The sequence below is a fragment of the Peromyscus californicus genome, unplaced genomic scaffold (genome assembly GCF_007827085.1).
Source record: "Peromyscus californicus insignis strain IS unplaced genomic scaffold, ASM782708v3 Scaffold_5__1_contigs__length_169319896, whole genome shotgun sequence".
Lineage (NCBI taxonomy): Eukaryota > Metazoa > Chordata > Mammalia > Rodentia > Cricetidae > Peromyscus > Peromyscus californicus.
This window is the reverse complement of record NW_026294573.1, coordinates 15,557,866-15,585,139: the sequence shown is the minus strand read 5'-3', so window position 1 is coordinate 15,585,139 and position 27,274 is coordinate 15,557,866. Positions and strand designations below refer to the sequence as shown.

At 50.4% G+C, this 27,274-nt stretch overlaps 2 protein-coding genes across 3 annotated transcripts in view; one reads left to right on the top strand and one right to left on the bottom strand.

Annotated features, from left to right (window-relative positions):
* Pla2g2c (phospholipase A2 group IIC) overlaps positions 1-2,854 on the top strand; it is a 29,477-nt gene extending 26,623 nt beyond the window's left edge. Inside the window, exon 6 of one of the 2 annotated variants that reach the window (XM_052717433.1) lies at positions 188-2,854. The gene's annotated coding sequence lies outside the window, so the exon portion shown is untranslated. The remainder of the gene's footprint in view (positions 1-187) is intronic. The other variant, XM_052717434.1, reaches the window with a different exon arrangement.
* Positions 2,855-7,194: 4,340 nt separating this feature from the next.
* Positions 7,195-13,471, bottom strand: Pla2g2f (phospholipase A2 group IIF). Its single transcript, XM_052717432.1, has 5 exons — positions 13,196-13,471; positions 12,544-12,596; positions 9,524-9,668; positions 8,558-8,667; positions 7,195-7,794 (listed from the first exon to the last, which is right to left on the bottom strand). Exons 1-5 carry the CDS (start codon positions 13,309-13,311, stop codon positions 7,583-7,585), a joined length of 636 nt encoding a protein of 211 aa, XP_052573392.1. The 5' UTR covers positions 13,312-13,471; the 3' UTR covers positions 7,195-7,582.
* Between the last annotated feature and the right edge of the window lie 13,803 nt (positions 13,472-27,274).

Genomic DNA, 27,274 nt, shown 5'->3' with positions numbered 1-27,274 from the left:
CCTTTTCCAAGGAAGGGGGAAAAACCCAAGATCTAACCTGAACTCTCCTATACCCCCAACCTAAGTCAGGACAGGAGTCTAACTGGGGAACCAAGTCCTCCACCCAGATCTGGCTGGGAACAAAGCAGGTCTCTTAGAAAATACAGCCCCAAGAGCCTCACCTGGAGTCTGGTCCTTGTTTATCCAGGTCTGCCATCTGTAAACCCTCTGGCAGGACGCAGGCTGGTCTGGTGACTCATAAAACCGGGTGCCATTACAAAGATGCTGTTCATTACTGCCACAAGGATGTCACGGCAAAGATGACATGAAGAAAAGGAGAGAAGATGGGGGACAGTGGATCCAAGGCACCCTAAATCTCCGCCCCCACTTAGAAGCCTCTGGTCCTGTAAGTCTTAAATCTAGTAAACAGGGAAGGTCTAATTGAGGTGGAGTCAGTTTTGTGATGCCAGATTGGAATAGTGGATCTCAGACACAGCTGTGACCAGGCTCGCCTCCCTGCTTGGTGGCACTTGCTTTTTGGGCCCTAGCATTCAGCACATCTGCCAAGGGCAAAGTCTCCCTTTCATCCCTTAAATCTGGGACTCTGCTTGGTAACGTAGACAAAGCAAAGGTCTTAAGTGCAGACTTTGGTCTCTGGGGTCCAGGGCGGGTCTACTGTGAAGACACCTGCATCCACCAGGAGGAAGGCCGGGCTCAGCCTCCTCGACGATGAGAACTTGCTGGGTCAGCATCAGCAACAGCAAATCTGGTCTCAGCAGAGACTTCACAAGCATTGAGGAGCACAGCCGAACCCAGGCTGAACTCATACACATAGGACCATGAATCTCATACAGGAAGCTACATTGTCATGATGCTTCAGCGTGGCTGGTTCCACAGCACTGCCTAGCTGACGATGCTGGTCTTTATTCACCAATACTGCCAGGTTCTCAGCACTTGGGCCAGACTTGGAGGCCATGGGAATGTAGTTGTCCCCATTGGTATTGGGGAGATGACGGGATTTGGGTGATAACACACAGGGCTGCCTTTGCTTAGTAGGTCACCCAACATGTGTGCATTGAACCCATACTGTGTGCCATGTGCAGGTGATGAGCAGCAAGGATTTAAAGAAGCACACACAGACTCAAGTCTAAGAATTTTGAATTCCAAGGAGAATGTTGAGAGTTGTAGCAGCTTCTACCAATGCCAGAGGTTAAAACCTGGACTGAGAACGCAGAGCACATGAAGATAGAAGACTCCGTGGAGAGCCAGGGCCCCTGAGGACTTCCTGGTTCAACCTGCAGTCACCTTTCTTCCCCCAGCCGGCCATGTACAGGAAGCAGACGTGTGTGGGACAGGAGGGCAGGAATCTTCGGCCTAGGAGTGTTGGGGATGGGCTCAGGCATGATACTAGTGTGGCTAGGCTAAGCCAGTAGCACGCCACCTTCTGGGAGGTCCTGTCATATCAGAAACTGGTTCTAACCTGGGAAGATGTCTGAATGAAGGCTGAGGTGGAAGAAGGGCCAGGATGATGTTCAGCATGCCCCCATGACTAGGTTGCTATGTGAGATCCAGGTCTCCTTTGCCTCTGGGGCCAGCTTCTGTACGGAAGTGGATGGGATAAGTTATGGATGGTGCATGAGTCCCAGTCAGTGCCCAGAATCAAAGCAGACAGTGTTGGAGTTGTAAAAGGATGCTGTTGGTGCTTGCAGGAAATACCGTTCTCTTGGAGGGCAGTCATTCATCTGCACTGGGGACTGACTTTACCCCAGGCCTGTGATGAGGGTTGAGAAGTAGAAATTCTACTCCAAGGAGCTGTCAGACTGGGGAGGAAGGACACAAGGACCAGATAGTTTGAGAGGTGCTGAGATCGGTGTCTGCTTGGGGAGCAATGACCACTGGGAAGAAGGCTTCTTCAAGGAACCAGGCTTGGGGTGGGCTGACATCTTGTCCGAGACCCTAAAGAAGAGAGTTGGGATGGCCAAGTGTGGTGTGTGGACCCCACCCTCTAACCAAGTGTGGTGTGTGGACCCCACCCTCTAACCAAGTGTGGTGTGTGGACTCCCCCCCACCATCAGACAGACTGAGGATAATGTAGGCATCAGATTCTTCTCAAATCCCACATCCCACCTTCAAGCTGCTGGCATGGCCTTGCCAGCACACCTCGATTCTGTATTTATAAAATAATTTGGTGAAATGATTACATGCAAATAAAATACAAGAGGAAGAATCTAGACTCAGCTTCCTGCTTTGTGCAGAAGTGACCGTGCCTGCTCCTTGGGGTCATCTTTGCATCTTCTCACATAGCAAGTTCTCAACAGGCCACACAGGCCACCCTCCCCTCACCCTTCCAGCGGTTCCCCTTCAGCCCCTGTCTGTAACATGCTCCCTATCTCCACTGCTAGTCCCCCTCTGTCGCCCGATGCACCTGCCAACCCTTTTTATAGTATTTGCCCCCCTCTGTTTGAGAGCAACGATCTGGTTTCCCCCGCTGTCACTGAAGTGCATGTGAAATTGGGTGGATGGAAGAGAGCGTGTGGAGAAACTGGAGAGAGGGTGTGGCGGCTCAGAGCACTTGCTGCATGTTTTTCGTGCATGGTCTTATTGATCATCGGAGAGATCCTAGGGATCATTTATTCACCCCCATGACTGGTGAAAATGAAGGATTGTGTCTACAGAGCACTGGGAGGCAAGCCTTGTCTTCTGATTTGAAGCCTATACATACTATGGTTGGGAAGAGGGAGCCTCACTGAGAAATTACCTCCTGTGATGTTTACTTCTTTATCAACTATCTGGATTTGGAACTACCTAGGAGACACACCTCTGGGTGCTCCTATGAGGTTGTTTCTGGGGGTTGTTTAACTGAGGAGATTAAGACCAACCCTAAATATGAGGGACACGGTTTCACAGCTAGGGACCCGGACTGAATAAAAAACGGACACTGGCATTCCTCGCTCTCCGTCCTCCCTCCTCCCTCCTCCCTTCTCCCTGACTGTGGGCACAATATAACCAGCTACCATGGGCTCTGCCTCCCATGCCTTCTCCGTCGTGATGGACCATCCCCTCGAGCTGAGAGCCAAACAACCCCTTCCCTCCTTAAGTGGCTTTGCCAGGGACTTGGTCACAGCAAAATTAACTAAGACATAGCTCCTCCCCTTTCTAGGAGAGAGATATTGAACCAGAAACTTTCTGAGGTTGTGGCTCAATGGAGTCAAGAGTCAGCTCTTGGGTGACAATACATAACTTATGGGCTTTGCTTCCTCACTTTTTAAAGGAAAGGATGAAGAGTTCCCAGCTCAGGCAGCTGCCAGGCAGGAGAGATCAGGCAGCTGGAGGCACAGTGTGCATACAGTAGGCGCTCAGTTAATCTTGGCTGGCACCCTGGAATTTTAGACCCCTGCTCCAGCAGGCTGTTCTTGCACGGTGGCCCTTACAGAGAGGTCTGGTTTGGTTTCACTCCAGTATCCTGCCTCCTGATGCTAGGAAGCCTTGGTGTTTCTCTCCAGAACCTTGCTTGTCACAGTTGGTGGCATCAGCTGCTTGTTAGGGAGGCTGGTAGCTGGTGTTGCTTTGCCAGTCCCTGGAGAGGAAGGGCTGTGTTCAGTCAATGGCCGGGCTGAGTGAATGGTATGCGCCAGCCCAGCCCAGCTCAGCCCAGGGGCAGACGTGGCATGGGGAAGGGACTTGTGGTTGCCTCCCCTCTCCTCCTTCAGCTCCCTCCAACTCCCCCAGTCCCTGCCAGGTTTCTGTTTGCGAGGGAGGTCACGGGCAATCCACTTCCACCAATTCTTTCCTCTTCCTATTTGCCAAGCTGACTTGGGGACCATGTGGTCAACACCCTAGCCAGGGCACCCATCCCCAGCTCTGACTCTTCCTGCCCTCCATGCCAGACTGTACTAGGGCATGCATGTTCCTGACCTCAGTCACTCCCCCACCCCCAGACCTCTGCTGTGCACTCACCAGCCACAGAGTGCAAAGAGGTGCGACTCGGAGTCATGTGACTTGCCCAGGGCCATGTGGCCAGTGGCTGAGTTGTGCAACACTTGCCCCACAGTCTTTGCCTGAAGCCCGGGTGTTTGTGAGAGGTCGCATTGGTGGCCCTGACAAGGCGGTTGAGGAGATGTGTCCTTTTGCTCCAGGGGGACATTGGCTGCCTGGGGTGAGATCTGTCAGTAGGGTTGGGACCCCACAGCAGTTCCATAGCAGAGGAGACTGGAGATGTGGTGAGCAGCACCGGATGTGAGCCATAGTGTCCACCAGGTGTCACCCAAGTTCTAGAAAACGGTCATTAAAAAACAAAGGGTCCCAAACCTGTGACTAGGGGAGGGGGAAATGACAGGCACTTCAGAACTCAGAAGGACTGGTCAGTGAGGGAGCAAGGACAGCGCCCTCCTCAGGCCTCAGAGTAGACCTCACAGCTCGGAAAGATAGACCAGGAGACCCAAGGAGAGTGGGCTGTGGGAACAAAGAGCCCCCCTCTTCCTGCTCCTCCTCTTACCCAGTCCTACCCTACGGCCTCTGAGGTACACCTGGGGCTGCCACAGACTTGAAATAATCTTCATTCTGTCCTGGCATGCCGCAGGGTACCATGCACGAAGGTCCCACATGCCTTCCTCCCCACCTAGACCTGGGTGGGCTCTTGGGGAACAGGGCCACCCCTGGGAACACAGGAAACCGTCAATACAGTCTCTGTCTTCTTTCAAGGTCTGATAAAGAGCTGGGTCTGTGATGCAGAAAGGATGCTTCACTAAGGACTGAGGCAGGGGACAGAGCCCATATGTGGCAGCCTCACTTCCCCTGAGAACTTCCTCCCCCATGCCCTCAGGAACACTGGGCGGGTTAGTTTTTGTCCACTTTACACACAGTATAGTTGGGAAGACGAGCCTCCACTGAGAAATTGCCTCCATCAGATTGGCACATGGTCATATCTATGGGGCATTTTCTTGATTAATGATTGATGTGGGAGGGTCCAGTCCACTGTGGGTGATGCCATTCCCTAGGCAGAGGTAGGTTGTATAAGAAAGCAAGCTGAGCAAGCCATGGGGAGCTGTGAGCATCTTTCTTCTGTGCTTCCTGCCTCTGGTCCTGCTTGAGTTCCTGCCCTGACTTCCTTCAGTGATCAACAGTGAAAGGCATGTTTAAGGCAAATGAACATTTCTTTTCTCCCCATTCTCTGCTTTTGGTTATGGTGTTTATCTCAGCGCTAGAAATCAAAGTAGGACAGTCAGCCGTGGCTCTGGACACTGGGCACACAAGGAAACAGACACGAATTCGTGGAGGAACCTGAGTGGGAGAAAGGTGGGACGCAGATGGGTTGCTCCATGGCATCTGTAGCTGCTCCACTTTATCTGAGGCATCTGACCTCAGAGCTAGTAACCAGGAGGACCTAGATCTCCTGCCTGTCTCTCACCCCACCGCCCTTCAGCTCACTAAGACAGCTGCTGTTTCCCTGGCTGTCCTATCAAGTTGTGACCTTCAAGCCAGAGGTTCCGTCACAGAAGGGACACCAGAGACACACTGGAAGAGGGTAGTGTTGTCCTCAGCCAGTCCTTCTTGTGCACATCAGTGTGGACACAGGGGTGGCTGAACGTCCTTCTCAGGATTCAGAGCACAACTGTGGCTTTGGAGACTTTGGGACAGCTGCTGTTCCCTCTCTGGGCCTCGGCTCATCACCACAAAAGGGCAAGCATCCTCAGTTCACACTGGCTACCATCATTACGTGGAGGGTCCCTTTGCCCTTGCCCATGGCCCAGGCATTACTCTCCTGTCTTCTCAGCCTGTGCCTTTAGCTGCACAGGGCCACATCTCCCCACAAGCAGAGGGTGAGGGGAAGGATGAGATCATGCCAGCTGTGGAATGTCAAGGAACCTGTCTTCCCCAGAACTAGAGACCTAGGAATGTATCCCTGTGCCCACCCTGACCCTAAGAAGGACTCAGCAGTAGCAACCAAGACTTGGGGAACTTTTATTAGTCTGAGGAGGGAATGTCGTATTCTATGGAGCCTGGGAAAGAGGGGAGTGGGGGCTGAGGTATAGGGGGCTGGATCCCACAGCAGTAGAGTCTCATTGGCCCAGCCTTCTCTATAGGGGTGTGACCATGGAGGAGTGTACAAGCCTGGGGTCAAAACTCAGCAGGAAGCTCTCTGGGCACCCTTCCAGCTCTACCCTTGGCTTGGGGTGGGGCTGGTGAGGCTTGTTGGCTGAGCTCCCGACAGGGCAGATGAAGAAGGTCACAAGGCTGGGCCAAGTTGGATCAATGCACACAGGTGACCATCATGTCACAACCAGCATGAGGCAAGCTTCAGGAGGGTCCCTCTTGCACACAGTGACCCCTCAGTCCCAACGCTGCCATTTCAGACACTGCTGTCTGCATAAGCATCTTTTCCTGCCTCCATCGCCACCTGCTTGGCTCTCTCTCCCCAGTGACAATGTCCCACGTGGCCACACAAGCTGAGCTTCCCGGTGAATGTTCTCAGTGTCCAGATGGGGCTGGCATCCTTGGGTTCTCAGGGTTAACATCGGATGAAGGCAGAAGACAGGTATGAGGCAGGGCTAGACACTGCCGACCCTGAGATGGGAGGTGAGGCAGGGGACGGGGTAGACACCTGAAGAAACACAAGGCTGGGGACAGTGGAGAAGGTGACCTGCCAGCAGGAGCCTTCAAGATTCCCCAGACCCATGGGGCCACACCGTCAGCTTCACTAGCCTGCCCCCATCCCTTCTTTTGCTATGCCCATCTGCATGTCTGGCAGCCGGCCTGGCCCTCGTTACAGCATCTTGCTCCCACCTCCCCACCACCCCTTCTTCACCAGCCCACCCCCTCTCTACCCGCGTTTTCCTCCTGTCTCCTGCATTGACCGTCCCTTCCACCTTTCAGCCTACACCTCAGTGTCTTCCCCAGAGACAGTCTGGATCGGCCTCTCCCTGTGTATGGAGCAAGAACTCCAGGTTCCCCTAGCTTACCACCTGGGATTTGGATGGGCATAGTGGGGTACACACCACTTCTGTGCAGGAGTCAGAGGGGCAGGAAGAACTGTGGGTATGTGACCACCCTGCCAGTCCCTGTAAATGCAGTACCCTATTGTGTACATGGGGTCCCTGCCCAAAGGCACTCTGAGTAAGAGAGGTCAGGCTTTGGGCCTGGACACATCCTGTTGGCTGAGGGCCGAGTGGGCCCACCCACTCTGTGAGGGGGACTCTAGAGAGTCACAAGTCTTCCTCAAAGGAGAGATGACTCCTTAAGTCATCTTGTGGGACTCCAGGGCCCCCCAGAACCCAGGCCTCAACCTAGTGCTCTGCCTGCTTGAGTGTAGTTCCAGGCCTGTGCTGGACTCTAAGGCCCTGGGAGTTGAGCTGGGGCCACATCCATTCCTTCCATATTCAGGAGAGACCCAAGCGAGCATGTGTTTCCTGCTAAGACCTGACCCAACTGCTGAGTGTGAGGCTAATAGTGATGGCCACAGTCAAGCTCTGGCCTTTCTGGTAGTGAGCTCACTACGGGACTGGGAGGGAGCCACAAGACAGCTCTGGGCCTTATCTGACCCCACACATCAGATGTAGACCCCAGCCTGACTGTCCACCCTCTTTTCTCTCAGACCTCAGGCAGGCTAGGTTGAGACAGGAGTTGCTGGGAAGCCATGTCCACAGGTGACTTCCTCCGGGTATGGGTCATAGATGCTGCAGTTGGGTGTGGGACCCTGGCAGTAGACATTGAGGTAGCCTCGGTACTTGTCTCGGTACGGCTGGTCCTTGAGGCACAGAGTCAAGTTCTTGTCACACTCGCACGTCTGCTTGTCACACTCTGTCTCGTTGAGTTCACCTGTCGTGGAAAGGACAAGAGAGGAAGGGACTCTGAGACACAGTGGCCTCTGGGATGTGACTTCAAGTCAGTAAGTAGGTCTTGTGCCTCTTTGGCCTTTAGGGTACCCTGCTCTGGGCTGGTGCCCCATAGCACAGGGTAAAACTGGGGAACCTCTGAACAGTTGGGACAACTGAGGCTAAGAAAGAGGGATGGGGGAGCTGGAGAGATGTCTCAGCAGTTAAGAGCGGAGGACCCAGGTTCGGTTCTCAGCGCACACATCAGGTGGCTCACAACGCCTGTGACTTTAGTTCCAGGGAACCCGACACCTTCTTCTGACCTCTACGGGCACATGCACACACATGGGACACATATAGACAAGCAGGCACACACACATACACATAAGCAAAAATCAACAAAATTAAGAAGGAAAGAGGGGCGGCTATGCCCTGTTTTCCAGACTCCTCCCTTAGTGGAAGAGTCAGGCAAACGCCCACTTTCCTAGGGAGTGATTGGTAAGGGCCAAGTAATGAAAGGTAGTTCTTACTCAAATTCATGCCAAATTCAAGGTCATTCTAATTCTTCGTTTTATGCTAATACTAATTTGAAGCCAACGGTTAACTTTTAGTGCCAATGTGTCTCATTTGGGATATCCTTATCCCCAAAATGGTTTTCATTGCTTGCCTAAAATCCAAATTTAGTGGGGTATCCTGGGTTTGTCTTTGGGTCCCCATCCTCACCCCAAGGTCCCATTCCTAGCCAGGGAGTCAGGGGAGGGACTCACTGCAGACAATCACAGTGTCATTCTCTATCCTGTGGTCATAGTGGTCCACATAAGGGCGGCAGCCCTGGTCGAAGACCTTCTGATAGCAGCAGTCATGGGCGTGACAGCACCTGAGGCGGGGGGGGGGGGGGGGGGGGGGGGCAGAGATGAGCAGACAGGTGCAGGCAGCCAACGCCCCCACCCCTTAGCACGTCCACCCCACCCCCAGCCCAGCAGAGACCTCTGATCATCTGTTTCAGTCCCTCATGGCCAGCCCTTCAGACTGCAGTCCAGAGAGGGATAGTTACATGCCCAACGTCACACAGTAAAACAGAACTGGCGCCTGGCACCCTGTATTCTTGTCCTGGATCCTACCTCTTTGTCAGGGCTCCCAGCTCCCTCCCTGCCATGGAGCCTAGAGTGGAGCTGCAAGGGGAGTCAGGTGTCCCCACAGCCCAGTCAGGGAGGGAGCATCGGAAGGAAGCCATGGCTTTAAAACCAACATGAATAACTCAGACTCTAGGCAGAGGCCCCGCCTCATTGGGCTGGATAGCCAGGGAGGAGACAGAGTCTGGGGTGAGTCTTCGGGCATTGGGGGGTGTGCAGGATGGGGAACAAATGGAGAGTAGTCATCTCCTTCTCTTCTAAAAGAGTGAAGCCAATTGCCAGCTCCCCATGGGGCCAGAATTGGTGCTGGCTGCTGCCGGGAAAGTGAGAGCAGAAGCCATCCATGGCTTCCCGGATCTCTTAGTCTGAGGGAGGAAGCTCGGACTAATGGGGTGGGTGTCCATCATGTCCCTTGCCATTGTGGAGTATCAGCCACGAGACTGGCACCTCCTTGTCTGTTTGTGGGAAGGCAGGAAATGCTACTCTAATATGAACACCAGAAAGCATTTCTGAAGTTAAAGATGGGGATCCTGGCCCTTCCTCCTCAGTCTGTCCATTAGCTGCCCCCATGTCTTCCCACAAGAGGCCTCCAGAACCTACCAGTCTACCTCATCCATGGGCTTGCCGCGCCCCCCCAGCCCGCAGTAGCAGCCGTAGCCCACAAAGTACAGGATGGCGTTCTTGTGTGTGATGGCTTCCACCATGAACTTGAGGTTCAGCAGGCTGCTGTGCGCAGTGGACACAACTGCAAGAGAGCTGGGCATGTAAGTCTGGCCTGGTGACTCCTCAGAGCTGGGACCCAGAGAGCAACATGGGAAAGGGGGGAGGAGGGAGAGGGGAGTGGGGGGAGGAGAGAGAGGGGAGTGCAGGGAGGAGGGAGAGGGGAGTGAGGGGGGACATACAAATCCTGAAGGCTGAAGTGTTTCCCACTCCCAGCCTTGAGCCTTACAGCTTGGAGGACAGAATGTGGTTCATTTAGCTGCAGGCTCCACGCAGCTCCTAAACCCTTACATTTGTTAACTCATTGGGTATTCACTGCAACTCCTGACAGTTTGTTATCACATTTTTACAGATAAGCAAATTGAGGCTGGAACCCTGAGTAACTTGCCTAGGGTCACACTGTCACATGATGCTGGAGAACCCAGAGCCAGGCAGGGAGTGGACCTCAGCCACACCCTCTGTCTCAGGTGCTTGACTTCTGATGGAGCCACATCCTGATAAACTCATACTATAGTAAAAACACTAAAAGTCAGCGTTACAGTTCAGCCACATTTGGTGGTACACATTCCACCTACTCAGGAAATAGTCTGAGGCAGGAGGATTGAACATGCAAGGCTAGCCTGGGCAACTTAAGGAGATCAGAGACCACTCCCCAAAGAGGTCATCCTGAGTGTCTGGTTCACTAGAGAGTGCTTCACAAATGCCACATACTGTCCTGAGTTACGGGAATTTGATTCTGGGTCCTTGCGCTCCTTTCCTGACCTCTGTCTGGTGTCTCTGCAACTGAAGGGGAGCCAGGGTCCCCGCCAGCATCCTGGAGTCTGTGTCTCAGTGCACACGCAGAACAAACAATAATGCAAATGAACTTCTGTCCCAGCAAAAATCAGCTTCCTGGCCGCGGCCAGGCCCTCCAGCCGTTCCTCCTTCCTCCTCTCTCAACTGCTTCCTTCTCTTGTCTCCGGCAGGGTGTGGGGCTCTCTGAGCCATCTCTGCTGAGTCAGTGCCAGGAGCCTGGGGCCTGCAGTCCCTGCCGGGGTGAAGCCACCCATTCACCGGCAGGAGGGAGGTTTTATCCCCATTTGCACGGTGAGAAGACAAAGGCTCAGAAGGGGAAAGGCTTGCCCGGGTAGCCCAGGTTAGGAATGGCAGAGTTCAGGCAGGAGCCTTGTCTGTTCCTTAGCTGGACGCTAAGCCACATGCAACATGGAGCCTGTGTAGATATAACCTCCACTCTGGCCTGCTCCAGCTGCACCTGGAGTTAGGCATCCCCTCCCCCATTCTCCAACCTCCCCCCTCCATGGACAAGGAAATGTTCTGAGAGACAGGAAGCCCAAGATTGGAAAGCTGGAGGCTGGATGCACCCTAAAGGGCCTGGAGGTACCCAGCTGCCACTGTGAGGCCCTGGCTACCTCCTCCCCTGACAGGGAAACCCCATCTCCTCCTCTAGCTGCAGGCACTTTACCCTGGGGGTAGGGTATATGCAGCACCCTGGGGGTAGGGTATATGCAGTACCCTGGGGGTAGTGTATATGCAGCACCCTGGGGGTAGGGTATATGCAGTACCCTGGGGGTAAGGTATATGCAGCACCCTGGGGGTAGGGTATATGCAACACCCTGGGGGTAGGGTATATGTAGCACCCTGGGGGTAGGGTATATGCAGCACCCTGGGGGTAGGGTATATGCAGTACCCTGGGGATAGGGTATATGCAGTACCCTGGGGGTAGGGTATATGCAGTACCCTGGGGATAGGGTATATGCAGCATCCTGGGGGTAGGGTATATGCAGTACCCTGGGGGTAGGATATATGCAGCACCCTGGGGATAGGGTATATGCAGCACCAGGCTCCCAGCTGCCAACTGTCAGCTCTCACAGGATGAAAGTAAGAAACATACAAGACTATGCTTGAGATAGACACACACACACACACACACACACACACACACACACACACACACTTGCTTTACCTCACAAAACTATCACACGTGGCACTCAAAGAATCAGTAGCCAGAGCTAAGACCACATCCACAGGCAGAAATAGCTCATATTCAGTCTCCTCGGACCAGTGGTTCGGGAGAGACATGAGGGGTTGTTTTCTAAATGACAGGCCATTTTGTCTGAATGCATCAGCCCTTTTGCGTGTCTGGCCAAATGAACTCTGTCTTTGGGGGTGCAAGGTGGGGTCACGCTTGTGTCAGGAGCCCCACTCAACCATGATGAGAGTAACTGCTCATATCCATGAAGCCCTGGGTACCAGCCCAGGGAAAGAAGTTTACAGGCAAACACATTTATTCTCTCCTTCCCTCTCTCTTCCTGCCTCCCTCCCTCCCTCTCTCTGTCAGCAGAGCTATACATTCTCTGATCTCTCTCTCTCTCTCTCTCTCTCTCTCTCTCTCTCTCTCTCTCTCTCTCTCTCACACACACACACACACACACACACACACACACACACACATCACAATGAACACAGATGTACACCCAGGTGCCAGCCAGGAGCCGTATTTTACTGAAGTGTGGGGCACACAGACATGGTGTATGCTCAGACACACCTACACTCATGCACAGACACGCATCTAGCTATACACAAACTCATTAACTCCTGCCAGCACGGAAAGTCACTAATACATATGCTCAGGTCCACAATGATGGCAAACACTACCAGTTTACGAGGCTTGCTCAGCTCCCTGCACCTGCTCAGCGTAGCTCATAAAAGAAGGCCCCTGGCTTGTTTACAGGTGTCCAGAACTAAACAGCCCCAGAGGAGAGGTTGAAGCCTGACAGGGAAGTGGAGGCCTGGAGAGAGGAAGGAACAGCCTGCCAGTAGAATAACACAGAGCCCACATTTCTAGGGAAAGGCTGGCGGTGAGAGGGGTGTCAGAAAGGTCTCCTGGGAGCCATGCTCACCACTGCCGGCCAGGACTGCGATGGCAAAGAATTTCTTCATACTCAGGCTGGACCTGAAGAGAGATCAAAGCCAGCCTGAATCCCTCCTCTCCAGCTAACCGTAGCCGGGTCTCGTTCAAGACACCACCCATGCTTTCTCTTGCCTTAATTGCTGTCACCCAGCCCTGTGACCAACTCCTCCCCACCTGGCCTGCATCTCCTGGGAGGAACACACCCCAGGGTGGCAGAGCCACCAGAACCAATTTCCCCCGACTCTCAGCTCCAAGACAGGAAGCCATTGTCCCACACCAGATTCAGCTCTCAGGACCATACTCCAAGGAATGCTAGGACCGGAGTCATGGGACCTCAGCTGGCACCTGGATCATAAAACCTAAAACCAAGAGACTCTGGTCACTGGATTCTAGATTCAGCTCTGCAGATGCTGAGGGTCCACAGGCAGATCTCTTAGCCTCTCTGGGCTTCAAGAACAGAATTAGATTGACTAAATGTCCCAGAGATCCTTCTAGCACCAGAATGCAGTTGGCACACCTCTGCTCAACATGCAGACACTCAGAGCTCTCCTTCCTGAAAAACTGACTCTAGTAGTTTATCCCCTTCCCGTCTCCCTGCCCTTCTCCTCGGAATGTTCTAGTCCAGGGCAGCAAGCACCTACCTGGAGGTTCTGGAAGGAGAAGAGGTCCCGAGGCCTGGACTCTTCCATCTAGCAGGGTGTTTAACCAGCACCTTCTTCCTGAACCCTTTGGGGTTGGCCTGCGCCCCATCTGCCATGTCTTGGATTTGGGAAGGCCAGCGACATAGGGCTTGAAAGGTCCTTAATATGCCCAGAAGTCTCTGAGGAGCAGGCCCCAGCTTCACGCTGCCTCGAAAACTAGCAGGGTAGTGATGGGGCAATGCCCCTGGGCAGAAGACAGGTGACAGATGTCCTAGAAAAGGCTGGCTCCACCTCTTCCCTCCCACTGCCACAGCCCTTCCCACACCAGGCTGGTAAAATCCCCACCCCACATCAGCCTGCCCACCCCTGGGCTTGGGAGTGGGGTGCAACCACCAAGAATCAGCCCCACCCCCTGTACCTGAAGCAAGGCTGAAGTTCTCTCCATCCTCAGCTGGAAGATGCCAAGGAACATGTTACCCAACAACACTTGTTGAAGAAAAGCAAGAGGCCCTTTCTTCAAGGGACCTTCCTGTAGGGACCACTCTGCTGGGGCCTTGCAGTGAGGAAGTGGTAGCACATGCCTGGAATCCTGGCTCCTGGGAGATGGAGGCAGGAGGAAGGAGCAGGAGTTCAAGTCCACCCTCAGCTACATAGCAAGTTTTAGGCTAGCCTGGACAACATAAAACCCTGTCTGAGAGAGAGAGAGAGAGACAGACAGACAGACAGACAGACAGACAGACAGACAGAGACAGACAGAGACAGAGACAGAAGACAGAAGAGGAGGGGGAGGGGAGAGAGAGAAAGGGCCAGAGAGTTACCTCAGTAGTTAAGAGCACTTGGTGCTGTTGCAGAGGACCTGGGTTCCATTCCCAGCACTTAACTCACAGCTCACAACTGCCCATAACTCCAATTTCTTGGGGTCTGGTACCTTATTCTGTGTCTTCAGGTACCAGGCATGAGAGTGGTACAGGCACATACATGCAGGCAAAGCATTCATACACATAAAATAAAAATAAACTGCGGCTAGACAGATGGCACTTACCGCCCTTGCAGAGGACCCAGGTTCAATTCCCAGCACCCACATGGTGGCTCACAACCATGTGTAACTCCAAGTCCTGGGGATCCAGTGCCTCTTCTGACCTTTGCATGTAGTAGACATACATGTACTCAGGTACATACATACAAAATAAAAGAAAATAAGACATTTTAAAAATTAAAAAAATAATATTTTCAAAGAAAAAAGAAGTGCGTAAAACAAGGCAAAGACAAGTGTGAGTGAATACCAAATCATCAAGAGGACCCAGCAGGGGCAGAGGCTCCAGCTAAACAGACTGGACAACTTTTCCCAAAACTGTGGGGTGATCTGGCATTACCCCAGGGAGATGTCAGAGAGGGATGACAGAGATCCCAGCTGAACCACTGTAACAAGACTGTAGCTAAAAGTGGACCCTGCAGAGACCCACAAAGATCCTAAACCTAAACCCTAAACATCAAAGCCCACTAGAGGAGAGAGTTGTGAGGAGCCAGCCCAGTGAAGGAGGCTCTTGCTGGTGAGGGGGCTTTGTGTGGACACATACCTGTCCGCTGTCCAGATGAACAGAATCCCCCTCACACTGAAAGGGGTTCTAGTCATCCATAAGCATGTTGGTGGCCACCTCCCTCAGCCTGAGACCCAGGGTGGGGGGAGGGGCTCAAGCACATGCATCTGGCAGATACCCCCACACACACCTGAGGTGTCAAGACCAAGGCGTCTCAGGGTTCTTTTTAACCTGTCCTTGTGGGTAGAGACCACACTCAGTGCAGCCGTCTAATACACCTCAGGGCTTCAAACAGCACCCCAGGCCCCAGCAACAGCTCTCTTACTTCACTCCTAAATAGTTACATCCCCCAAAAAAATGTCTTTGAAAATCACCATTGGTGCCCCGAGCGGTACCAGGGTGGTGGTGAGTCTGGGTGTTGGCATCAGTTGCCTGGTTTTAGGGAGTGGGGTGTGCGTGGCTGGCCCTGTCGTTACTGTCCACTGTGTGGGGTCAGGAAGGAAGGGAGGGTCTGAGCTCTGAGAGCTGCCTGAGCAGACTGGCTGAGACCTTGGCAGTGGGCTTCCTTCCCTGTTCTGTGCCCCCTCAGCTGTGGAGTCAAGGCCTCCTTCCAGGAGTAAGGACTGTGACTGCCAGTGCTACAAGGCACACACGGGGCCCAGTTTCAAAGATTGGACTGTGACAAGGGCCTGGGGTGAATCGGGATGGGGTGTGGGGCTTGGGGTGATGGGAAAAGAGTCCTATTGGACTCTGGTACTTCCAATTCCCTCATCCGTATATCTCCTCCTCCAGTGTTTCCCATCCTGTTGACAAGGGTCTGAAAGGGGTGTCCCTCCCCTGCCCCTCCCAATCCCCTTTCTGCCCCCCCAAGCTTCTCTTCTCACTCTTCTGGCTGTCCCCAGCCAATAGGACTATCTCAGGTGTCATTCATTGTCCCTCATCCATTTTCTCCCCCTACTGCTGCCCAGTTTCCTGTCTGGGTGCTCAGCAAGTTCCTCACAGCCTCCAGTCACAGGCCCACACACGGGAAGGCTCTAATTTGCACTTGGATGTGCGTTCCCTTGTGGGTACATGTATGTTTTGGCTGGTGGCTCTTGACACAGACTGGGGACCCTGGAGATGAGGGGCTCTCATTTTCTCCATGAGCTCCAGGGTGTGACAAGAGCTTGCTCTACCATCTCAGACCAGCCCTGGCAAGGCTGCTGTTGCTCTGGATGTCTGCAGGGAGCTGGGTTCTAGTTCTCCCTACACATTTGCATCCACCCCTCAGGAAGATCATGAACTACAAAGAAAAGATACAGCCTCCAGGCTGCAGGCGTTGGGGGGCACCTGCATTTAGGCTGAAGCCAAGACCTGGGACCCCAGGAAGCCACTGTGTCCCCTAAAATTCTAGTGGAGGTGCAAGTTAGGCAGGTCTTCAGACAGGCTGGATCCTCCCCGGGGAGGGGCGGGCTCCTCCACTCCCACCTTCTTCTTCCAAGCTCCAAGTGCTCAATAGTGAATAATAAACTGGTCCACCCAGAAATTCCACTTGCAAGAGAGCAACCCCAGATACAAACCTAAGCTGTTCCCAAAGATGGATGCAAAGAGGCACTGTGGAGGGGGTGTGTGTGTGAATTTATGACGTTTGTGTTTATGGACAGTCAAGTGCGTGCGGGGCCACTCACTTTAATTTAATCACCCCTTTAAAAGTACTCTTTGCAAATACAGATACATTCTGACACACTGGGCTAAAGTGCTCCAGAGGCTTTGCCATGTGAGTTTTGAGGGAACACCATTCTGGCCAGAAGGAGGATGTACAGGAGTTCCTACATGACATTATCTGAGGAAATGCTGAATTTGTCCTCTGGAGTTATATCCATTCTGATACCAAAGCCGATAACAGCACTACAAAGGAAGAGTACAGACCAGTCACCTCCTGAACACAGATGGAGTCTCTAATAATATACCAACAAAAAGTAAACCATAGCCAAGCGGGCTTCATCCGAGGAACGAAGGGTTGGTTTTTACACCAAGAGTACACCCCACGTGTATTATACCACATTAACAAATTTCAAAAGAAAAAGTCTAAGATATCTCAGATGCAATCAAGCCATCCAGGAGTCACCATGGGAAAAAATTCAGCATTCATTCTTGGCAACAAAAATTTAAAAAGTCAGAAAACTGAAAACTAAGTTCAACTTGACCGATAAACCACAGCCAAAGTCACATCTGAGGCTGAAAAACCTGAATGCCCCCTGCTGGGAAGGAAGCAAGGATATCTACCCACTGGGTCTGTTCAGCATTGCACTGGGGTTTTGGGAGGAGGAGCAGCAGTGGGGGCATTTAGTACAGTCAGGTAAAGAGGGCAAGGGAGGGAGAGGCAAACAAAGAAGTCAAGCACACTAAAGCTGCAAAGGATGCATCCGTCCCTGAACCTGATGACACATATGCCTAATCCCAGCACTCAGGAGGCAGAAGCAGGCAGATCCCCGAGAGTGTGAGGTCAGCCTGCACTACAAGGAGAGACACTGCCTCAAAGAATAAACAGATAACCACCAATAACAACAACAAAAGAATGCTTCTATTAGCATCAGCGGAACAGTCCACCTGAGGATTCCTGCCTGACCATTGCCACCACCAGTCATGTGCCCATGGTCCTGCCCTGTCACAGTAGTGCCTTCACTTGGCTGAAGTTGACATCTGATGACAGGAAGGAGCAGGTTTATAAACTGGCTAAGAAGGGCCCTGACTCCCTCACCAATCACTGTGACCTTGAAGGACTCACGAGACATAGCACCGTATGCATTGTGGTACATTCAGAGAGACCTGGGCCCAGCCGGGCATGACAAGTGGTGTCTGCCTATAGACCCAACACTCAGGAGGCAAAGACAGGAAGATCAAAAGTTCAAGGGCAGCCAGAGCTACGGAGTGAGACTGGGTCTCAAAAACAAAAGAAAAATGCATGCCTGGGTGGGAGGAACTCCTACCATTAGGATGAGAGCATGAAGCTCAGAATAGTCCTGAATGATAAAGAGATGAACCCATCCATCCACCTAGTACCACTTGAGTCCTCCCCCATCCCAGGGAAGATGAATCACCTACAACTTTGCCTCAGCTGTACAAACTTCTCTGTGCTCAAGCAATGCAATCACTGTTCAATATTTTTTTTTAAAGAGTTATTTATTTATTATGTATACAGTATTCTGCCTGCATGTATCCCTTCAGGCCAGAAGAGGGCACCAGATCTCATTACAAGTGGTTGTGAGCCACCATGTGGTTGCTGGGAATTGAACTCAGGACCTCTGGAAGAGCAGTCAGTGCTCTTAACCTCTGAGCCATCTCTCCAGCCCAGACTGTTTAATATTTTAAAAGAAGAGGTGGCTTGCACTGTGATCTCAGCGCTTAGGAGGGGGAAACAGGGGGAAGGTTGAGTGTTCAGGGCCAGCCTGACCGGTGGTGAGTTCCCAAACAGAGAACACTCAACCAGGGAATGTAAGACCCGGTCACAAAACAAACATACAGCAAAACCCTGTAGAATCTACACATGTTAAATTCATACACTGAGTTTAGCCAATTCGCAGAATAGAACATGGAAATTCAAAAATAACAACAGTTGTTACATCTACATGCTGGAAATGAATGTTTAGAAACTGACAACCTAAAAATATTTATAAAAATACCAAAATTATCAAATATCTATGGATGAAACTGATAAAGAAATGAAAAATGTGCACACTGAAAACTAAAATAATGTCCAGCGGGCTCAAAGAAGACCAAAATAAACCCAAAATAAGCCGTGGGCTAGTCCACAGCGGTGAATCAGGAGTCTCGGTGTCTCTGAGAAGCCAGTTCCTCCTGGGCTCCATGCAATCAATGTAAGTGTACTCACAACCAAAAGCAGACTTTTCTTACAGGGTTCAGCAAGCTCCTCCTAAAATTCATACAGAAATTACCAGGGCTGCGGATATTCCTGTCAACTATAAAAAGGAAAATAAAGGAAAGAAAGAGTAAAAATAGAAGAAGAATTTTAAACCTTACGGCTCACCGTATACCAAATTTAAATAGATTTTAAGTAGGGGGTTGGGGTATGTAATTCAGTTGCCAGAGCACTTGCTGAGTAGGTACGAAGGCCTGGGTTTCATTCTCGGCACCACATAAACCTGGTATAGTGGTATATACCCAGAATCCTAGCACTGTGGAGGTGTGAGATCAGAAGTTCAAGGTCATCCTCAGCTACATCCTGAATTTCAGGCAGGCTTGGGCTATATGAGACCCTGTCTCAAAAAAGAAAATAAAAATAAACAGAATGGATCATATTTCAACCAGGGCGCTGACACAGTGAGTAGAGAAAAAGCACTCTTTTCAACAAGTCTAGAGGGGCGAGCTGGACAGCTCCCATCAAAAGAGTGAGGCCCAACCTCTCCCTCATGCCGCCCACAAAACTTAGCTCACAGTGGGGGCTGGGGAGATGGCTCAGCAGTAAAGGGCGCCTGAGGCTCTTGTGAAGGAACCTAAGTTTGATTCCCAGCACCTGAGTCTACTCAGTTAGTTAACTGGGACTGAGGGGAGGGAGTTTGTGGCAGAGTCAAGCAGGGAGTGACTGCTGTTGGTGGAGTTTCATTTAGGGAATTCCAAAATTAAATCATGGTCATGGTTACATAAATGTGAATTTTAAGAAATTGAAGCTGGGCTTGGTAGCAGGCACCTAACATCCCAAACACTTAGGAAGTAGAGGTAGGAAGATCTAGGGTTTGAAGCCCTGGGCTACATGAGGCCCTGCTTTAAAAAAAAAAAAAAGAAAGAAAGAAGGAAGGAAGGAAAAAGAAAACTGAGTTAAGGGCTGGAGACATAGTTCAGCTGGTAGAATGTTTGCCTAGTATGCATGAAACCCTGAGTTCAGTTCACCACACCAACTGAGATGATGGCAGGCATCTGCAATCTTGATACTTGGAAGCTTGTAGTATAACTCCAGTGTAACTCCAGGGCATCCAACGCCCTCTTCTGGCCTCTGAGGGCACTGCACTCATGTGTACATACCCACACATTCACGTAATGAAAAATTAAAATAAATCTTTTTTTAAAAGGTTAACTCAAAACCAGAAACCTAAATGTAAAGTATAAAACCTTAGGAGACAGCCAGGTATGGTGGTGTGTGGTTGTGATCTCCGCACTGGGGAACCAAAGACAGGAGGCCAGCCAGTGAGTGGAGGCTAGCCTGGGCTGCACAGCAAGACCCTGCCTCAAACAAGCAAACAAAATCAGCAAAATCTGGTAGTGTGGGGATAAATCTCTGTGGTATTGGAATAGGCAACAGTTTCCTAAATATTGTTGCAAGAACACAGGAGACATAAAAACAAAAAAAATTGAATCTCATCCGCATTTGAAACTCTGCTGCAAACTATACCAACAAGAAAGTTAAAGGGTACCCCACAGAGTGGAAGAAAATCATGTGAGGACGCTCACACGCCAGCAGGGAAGCGATAACAACCCAGTTTCCAAATGACAAAGAACTCGAACAGTTCTCCAGATAAGAAAAACTGATGACCAATAAGCATATGGAAAGGTACTTAACATCATTAGTCACCAGAGAAATACAAACTGAGGCCACCCAGAGGAGACACCTCACACCCACTAAGCCAACTGTGATGAATAAGAGAGCTGAGAAGACTGACACCCGGGAGCCCTGCATGGCTTTGGAAACAGTCTGACCTTTCCTCAAAGCCTTAGGTGTGGAGCTTTCCATATAAGTGAAGCAGAAGCTCCGTTCCGGGCGTCTACACCCAAAAGAAACAAGAACAGGTGTCCACGGGAGCTGTGTACACTGTTCACAGTCACAGTGTGCAGGATAACCAAGAGTGAGGGAGAGATGCCCATCCATGGACCAGTGGACTAGCTACCCTGGGACATATTATCCAATCACTGGAAGCGCTACAGAGGCTGCAGTCTACAGCTTGGCCAGTAGATGCTTTCCACACAAGCATGAAGACCCGAGTCAGATCCAGACACTCACAGAAAAGCCGGGCACAGTGGTGTGTGCCTGTAACTCCAGCCCATGACAGGAAGGCCCATGGGTCTTACCGGTCAGTGAGTGTAGCTAAGCTCTGGGTTCACTGAGAGACCTTCTCTTGAGAAATTAAGTAGAGAGGGAGTGAGGAGGACACAATGCTGACCTCTAACACACACACACACACACACACACACACACACCTATATACACACACCTATATACACACACACAAATGTATATACGTACATACAAGCACACATACACGGACACACCAAACAAAAGAAGGAATCCAGTGTCAGTAAATGCCACAGTATGGGTGAAACGAATGTCAGGTAGGAGAAGTAGCCACTGAAGGCAATATGATTCATTCACCTCCAGATCTGAAGCAGGCAATAGAGATAGAAACTAGGGCTGAGGGGAGGGAGTGTGTGCCAGAGCAGAGCAGGGAGTGACTGCTGTTGGTGGAGTTTCATTTGGGGGTGTCTAAAATTAGATCATGTCATGGTTAGTTACATAAATATGATTATAAAAAAATTGAAGCTGGCCACCTTAGCATGCATCTACAACCCCAAACACTTGGGAAATAGAAGTAGGAAGATCAAGGGTTTGAGGCCAGCCTGGGCTACATGAGACGCTGCTCAGAAAACAAAAAGAAAATTGAATTAAGGACTGGAGATGTAGCTCAGTTGGTAGAGTGCCTAGCATCCATGAAGCCCCGAGTTCAATTCCCATAAACCAAGGATGGTGATGGCCTGCATCTTCAACATTGAGAAGCTCAAGGCCATCCTCTCCTACATCTTGAGTTTGGGGCCAGTCTTGGCCATGTGAGAGCTTATCTCAAAAACAAAATTAATAAATTATATACATGAAAGAACATTATATATATATTCAACAAGCTGCCTCTGAAGATGGATCGTTTTGTTTGGCCTCAAGGAAGGAAGTCTCAATACATCTCACAATGTGAAAGAACCATAAGGATTAATCTCATAATGAAATACTTGAGCTGTCAATTATAGAGACAAACACTGTGGAGTCTTGCTTCCGGGAGTGATCAAATTCACAGAAGCCGACAAGGAGAGCAGTGCTTTCCAGGGGCCGGGAGGGGAGTGCGAACTCTCGCTGCTCACTGGGAGCAGAGTTTCAGTTTTGCAAGATGGAATTTCTGTGGGCGGATGGTGGAGACAGTTGAGCAATACCATGAGTGTACTGATGGCCAGGATGCCGCACAGTTGAAATGGTTATGATGGGAGATTTGTTGATGTACGCATTTTATATATGTTAAAGAAATAAATACTTCTGGAAATGGTGTTGTCAGCCTACATGTAAGATTTAGCTTAGGGAATTTCTAAAGGCAAATGGGTGGGCACAGTGAAGTCCTCCTGTTAGCTCACTACTTGGGAGTTGGAGGCTTAAGGATCAAGAACTCAAGGCCAGCCTGGGCTACATGATACCCTGTCTCAGAAAAAACAAAAACATAGACTAACAAAAGTAAAAACCAGGGGATGGAGAGATGGGTCAGTGGTTAAAAAGCACTTTTTGTTCTTTGCAGAGGACCCGGGTTCAATCCCTAGCACCCACATGGCAGCTCACAACCTCTGTAACTCCAGTCCCAGGGCATCCAGTGCCCTCACATGGCCACATGGGCACTACGCACACATGCTGCACACACATGTGGACAAACATCACACACATAAAATAAGTGAAAATGGAAAAAAAGAAACACAGTTCATACAGAGACCCTGGGCTTGGGTCCCCAAACCCACATCAGATGACTCACAAACACCTGTAGCTCCAATTCCAGGGGATTTGATGACATGCATGTGCACACACAGACACACAGACACACAATTGAAAATAAGAGAAATACTTTGTTTTTCGAGACAGGACTTCTCTGTGCAGCCTTGGTTATCCTTGGACTCGTTCTGTAGACCAGACTGGCCTCGAACTCACAGAGATCAGATCTTTAAGACAAATGCACACAGCAGAGGAAATCATCGTGATCTGGTGTTTGGTAGAACCCTTGATATAACATGGAAAGCACAACACATCAGAGAAAATATCCAGCACACTGGACTTCACGGGCCCTTGACTTCTCATCCTTTTCAAGATCCTCTCAAGAAAATGGGAGAACTTGGGGTGTAGCTGGATAGTAGAGCATTCTCACACTCTTGACACCCCAACTGAATCTGCAGCATGGAGAAAAAGAGGGGAAGAGGAGAGAGGGGGGCAGGAGGTGGGGGAGAGAGGAGACCATTAAAAATGAACAAAAATTTCATTTCACCAAAAAAGATGTATCAATAGTAAATTAGCATGTGGGGAAGGTGCTGAGAATTGTTTGGTACTCTCTCCTCCTCCTCCTCTCCCTCCTCCTTCTCCTCCTCTTCCCCCTCTCCCTCCTCCTCCTCCTCCTCCTCTCCCTCCTCCTCTTTTCCCTCTCTGTTCTGAGAGAGATTCCTACAGGCCACACACAACAAGGCACTTCTAAGTAACATCCTCCCTCAGTCCAGATATTTTCTTGAAATGATAATAACCCAGTCATTCCATTCCTAGATGCTTTCCCAAGAGACATGAAAACATTTGTCCAAACAACCAAAAGTCTATAGACTGGTAACTATTATCTAGTCATCTAGGAATTCCATATATCTGCACCAGGAAATATTACTCAGCACTGAAAAGCAGCATGCAGCAGCCAAACTGAGTCTCTGGATAATTATGCAGAGTAAAATGAGACAAGACATGTCAATACTGTGTTATTCCGTTTCTGTGCAATTCCCCAGAAAATGGGAAATCATCTGTACTGATAAGCAGATGAGTGTTGCCTGGAAGCCAAGTGGGGTAGTGAGGAGCCTTTCGGGGGTGATGGGTATGATGTTCACTGCCTTCGTTGTGACGGTCATTTCACAGATTCATGCAGGCATCACTTGGCAAACTGCACATTCTAAAAAAGATTTTCTTTCTAACTATGTGCGTATGTGTGGGGTTTGTGTGTGTGAGTGCAGTGCTCACAGAGGCCATAAAAGAATCCCCCTGAGGTGGAGTTACAGACTGGTTGCTGGGAACCCAACTCAGATCCTCTACAAGAGCCACAAGTACTCTAACCACTGGCAATCTCTCCAGCCCTAAATTGGATGCTTTAAACCTAGCCAGACCTTGCTACCCTTGGTGGGGGTGGAGATTGGGTCAGGACCCATTGCCAATACCAAAACCTGTAGATACTCAATTCCACTTTACTTTCATAAAATGGCTTAGCTTGCATATAATCTGCACAACTCTGCCCATCTCCTTTAGATCACTTTAAATTAGCTCCAGAAGCTGGTCATGGGGGTACACATCTATAATCCTTGTCCTCAGGAGGCAGAGGCAGGAGAATCACAGCCAGTCCTAGTTCAGCCTTGGCTACATAGTGAGGCTCTGCCTCAAAAAATCCAAAAATAAACAAATCCCTTAATAAATAACCTTTAGATCATGTATAATGTAAATAGCTTTGTGTCTGTGTGTCTGTATATGTGTGTGTCTGTCTGTCTTATATACATGTCTGAGGTTTAAGAACCCTGGCGCATTCTGCTGAGGACATCAGACCACTGGAACACACACTCCAGAGGGAATGAAAATCGGCAGCCTTTGAAGACAGTGTGGCAGTTTCCTATAAAGGAAACACATACTCACAGTACTGCACGGTCATTCTGCTCCCTGGCGTTTACAGAGAGCAGAGCATGTGCATGTGTTTAGTCCAGAGCCTTCCTCACAAGTGTCCCCCGAAGCCTCGCTCACCTTGTGACAACCAAACGAGAAGCCGTCTAAACACCTGTCACTTGAAGAAAGGACAAAAGGTACATCTGTTTGACAAACCCACAAGATGCTACTCAGAGACACAGTTCACAACCCACCCATACATGCAACATCATGGCTGTACTTCAAAAACATTATATGATCCCAAGGGAAGGCGGGCAGAGACAAGGTCCCCAAACTGGATGATTCCATCTGCCTGAAACTCCAGAGACTCATCTAAGCAGGGGCAGGTGACACAAGCCTTTAGTCCTCACTACTTGAGAGGTTGAGGCAAGAGGATCACAGATTCAAAATCTGCCCGAGTGACAGCCAGTTCAAACCTGGCCCGGGCAACAGAGTAGGACTGGAGGACTGAGGGCTACAGAGGCAGTAGAGTGCTCTGGCTTTAATCCCCTGTGACACACACACACACACACACACACACACACACACACACACACACACACACACACACACACACACCTTGTGCCTCCTTGTGCTGGGGTTACAGGCACACTGAGAATTTTACAGCGCAACCCATCTATAAAGATGGGAGATGGGTTAGTGGTTGTCTTGGATTTGAGGAGGGAGCGGAATTGACTTCTCAGAGACTGGAGGGAGATTTTGGCAGGGGTGTGTTGAGGGTGGGGGGGTGGAGATGGGTTGGGGCAGAGAATAGGGGGAGCAGGGAAGAATGGGTTTGGGGGAAGGTTAATGAAAACGGCAATGATTAAGAAGTTCTCCAGGTGTGTGTCTTCATCTCAATTAGCCAAACTGCTAGTGGATACATTTTATGTTATACAAATTATACTTCAATAAAGGGCTGGGTGGGTGTAGCTCAGTAAATCAAGTGTGTATCATGCAAAAAGCTCTGAATTCAATGCCCAGCACTACATGACACCGGTCCTGATGGGCATTCCTGTAATCCCAGCACTTGAAAGGTGGAGTCAGGAGGATGAGAAATTCAAGTCATCCTCAGTTGCTTAACAAGTTTGAGGTCAACAAGGATAAATAAAAGCCTGTCTCAGAAAAAATTTAAAAAGAATGAATGAAAGAAATTATACCTAAATTTTAAACTTATTTTTCAAAAAACATTTGTATTTCTATAACTGACCAAATGACTCTGGAGGAAGGCAGTCAGTCTCAAAGGTCATCATCCCCATTTTGTGGAGTAGAAACTGAGGCAGGGAGCTAGCTATGTGTTCATCTCAGCCCTGCACAGGCAGCTCCCTAAGGGCCTGGCTGCCCCAGACCTGCTGCTCTGCGGGGACTGTGTTGTGCCTTGTGATGGGGACAGATAAAAAAGACAATAATCTACCAGCACCAAACTCCTCCAGGAGGACCCCCTTACATTTACACTGTTTTCTTGGGGTTCCCCAATGCCTATATGGGTTTTCTAGGGCTACCATTACAACGTATCATGGGATGACACAGAGCAAGAAAGGGCACATACATGCATGTGTGCGCATGCAGAGGCCAGAGGTTGCTCTCTCCTTAGTCTTTGAGATAGGGTCTCTCGCTGAACCCCAGAACTCATCAATTCCACTACGTGGTCTAGCCAGCGAGCCCCTGGGATCCTCTCTGCCATCCCCCGCCCTGTGCTGGGATTACACGTGTGCCACCATGACTGGCTTTTTCTGTGGGCGCTGGGGATTCAAACACAGGCTTTCTCTAGGCCTTGTGAGGCAAACATTTTACTGAGCTGATCATCTCCCCAAGCCTAGGAATTTATTTTTTTGCAGGTGTGGAAGCTGGAAGTCTGAGCTAAAAGGAAGGTAGGGATTGGTCCTTCTGAGGCCTCTCTCCAGGTTGTGCCTCTTTCCTGGGCCCTCATGTGATCATTCTCCTCTGTCCTTTTAGGTGTTTTATTTCGAGGAAGGGTCCAGCTGCTGGCTTGGGACTTGCTAGGTAGACCAGGCTAGCCTGGAACTTGTGATCCTCCTACCTCATCCTCTCAGGTGCTGGGATCACAGCCTCACACCATCATACCCATCTCCTGGTAATCTCTCTTCTAGAAGGACACAGCCAGCAGGCAAACTGTCCTGTGAGAAGTGAATGATGCTGGCACTGACAGAACCCCAGGAAAGTAATAAAAATACAGATGGGCTTCCTGGAGGAAGGGGAAGTTTGTGCATGCCAGAGGGCTGTCATTTCCCATAGACTTAATAGCATGTCCCTCTGTATTAATCTTGCCTCTGGGTCATAGGTCACTGCGGGATTTGATTATTAATTTTAAACTATTGCCCTTGCCTTCTTGTCCTACTTGCGTAAATTGGCATCCTCTGTGCATCCTTGAATAAACAAACAAAGCCTTGTTGCCATTACTTCCCTAAGGAGCCACCAGCTGTCTGCAAGTAGTACAGGTCCTAGCTTGACAGCGTCTGGTCACTCTGGGGACACTGTAAGACCTTAGAAGACAAGGACACAGTGGGTGCTCAGGAAGTATCTGCTGACCACATTCGTTTTCTTGGGAAATTTCAAAGTATCCCCTTTGCTTCCCACAGGCCAACCCTGACAGGCACATTAGCAGCTCTGGTTCTCAGGTACTTGCTGTTTGCCGGGCACATTGTCCACTGTTCTCAGCCCACGGCACAGAATCCTCAGGATGGCTTCCCCAACTGACTGCTATCATTTCCCTTTGCCCCACTTCAAAAAATGAGCAAGAAGGGAGTCACCCCAGGGCCTCCTGCTTATGGTCAGGCCCTGAGGAAGCCAGCAGGGGCTGGGCAGGGGCTGCAAACAAGCAAGAACCCCCCAGCTATGCCCACCTTCCAGCTTCCGGCT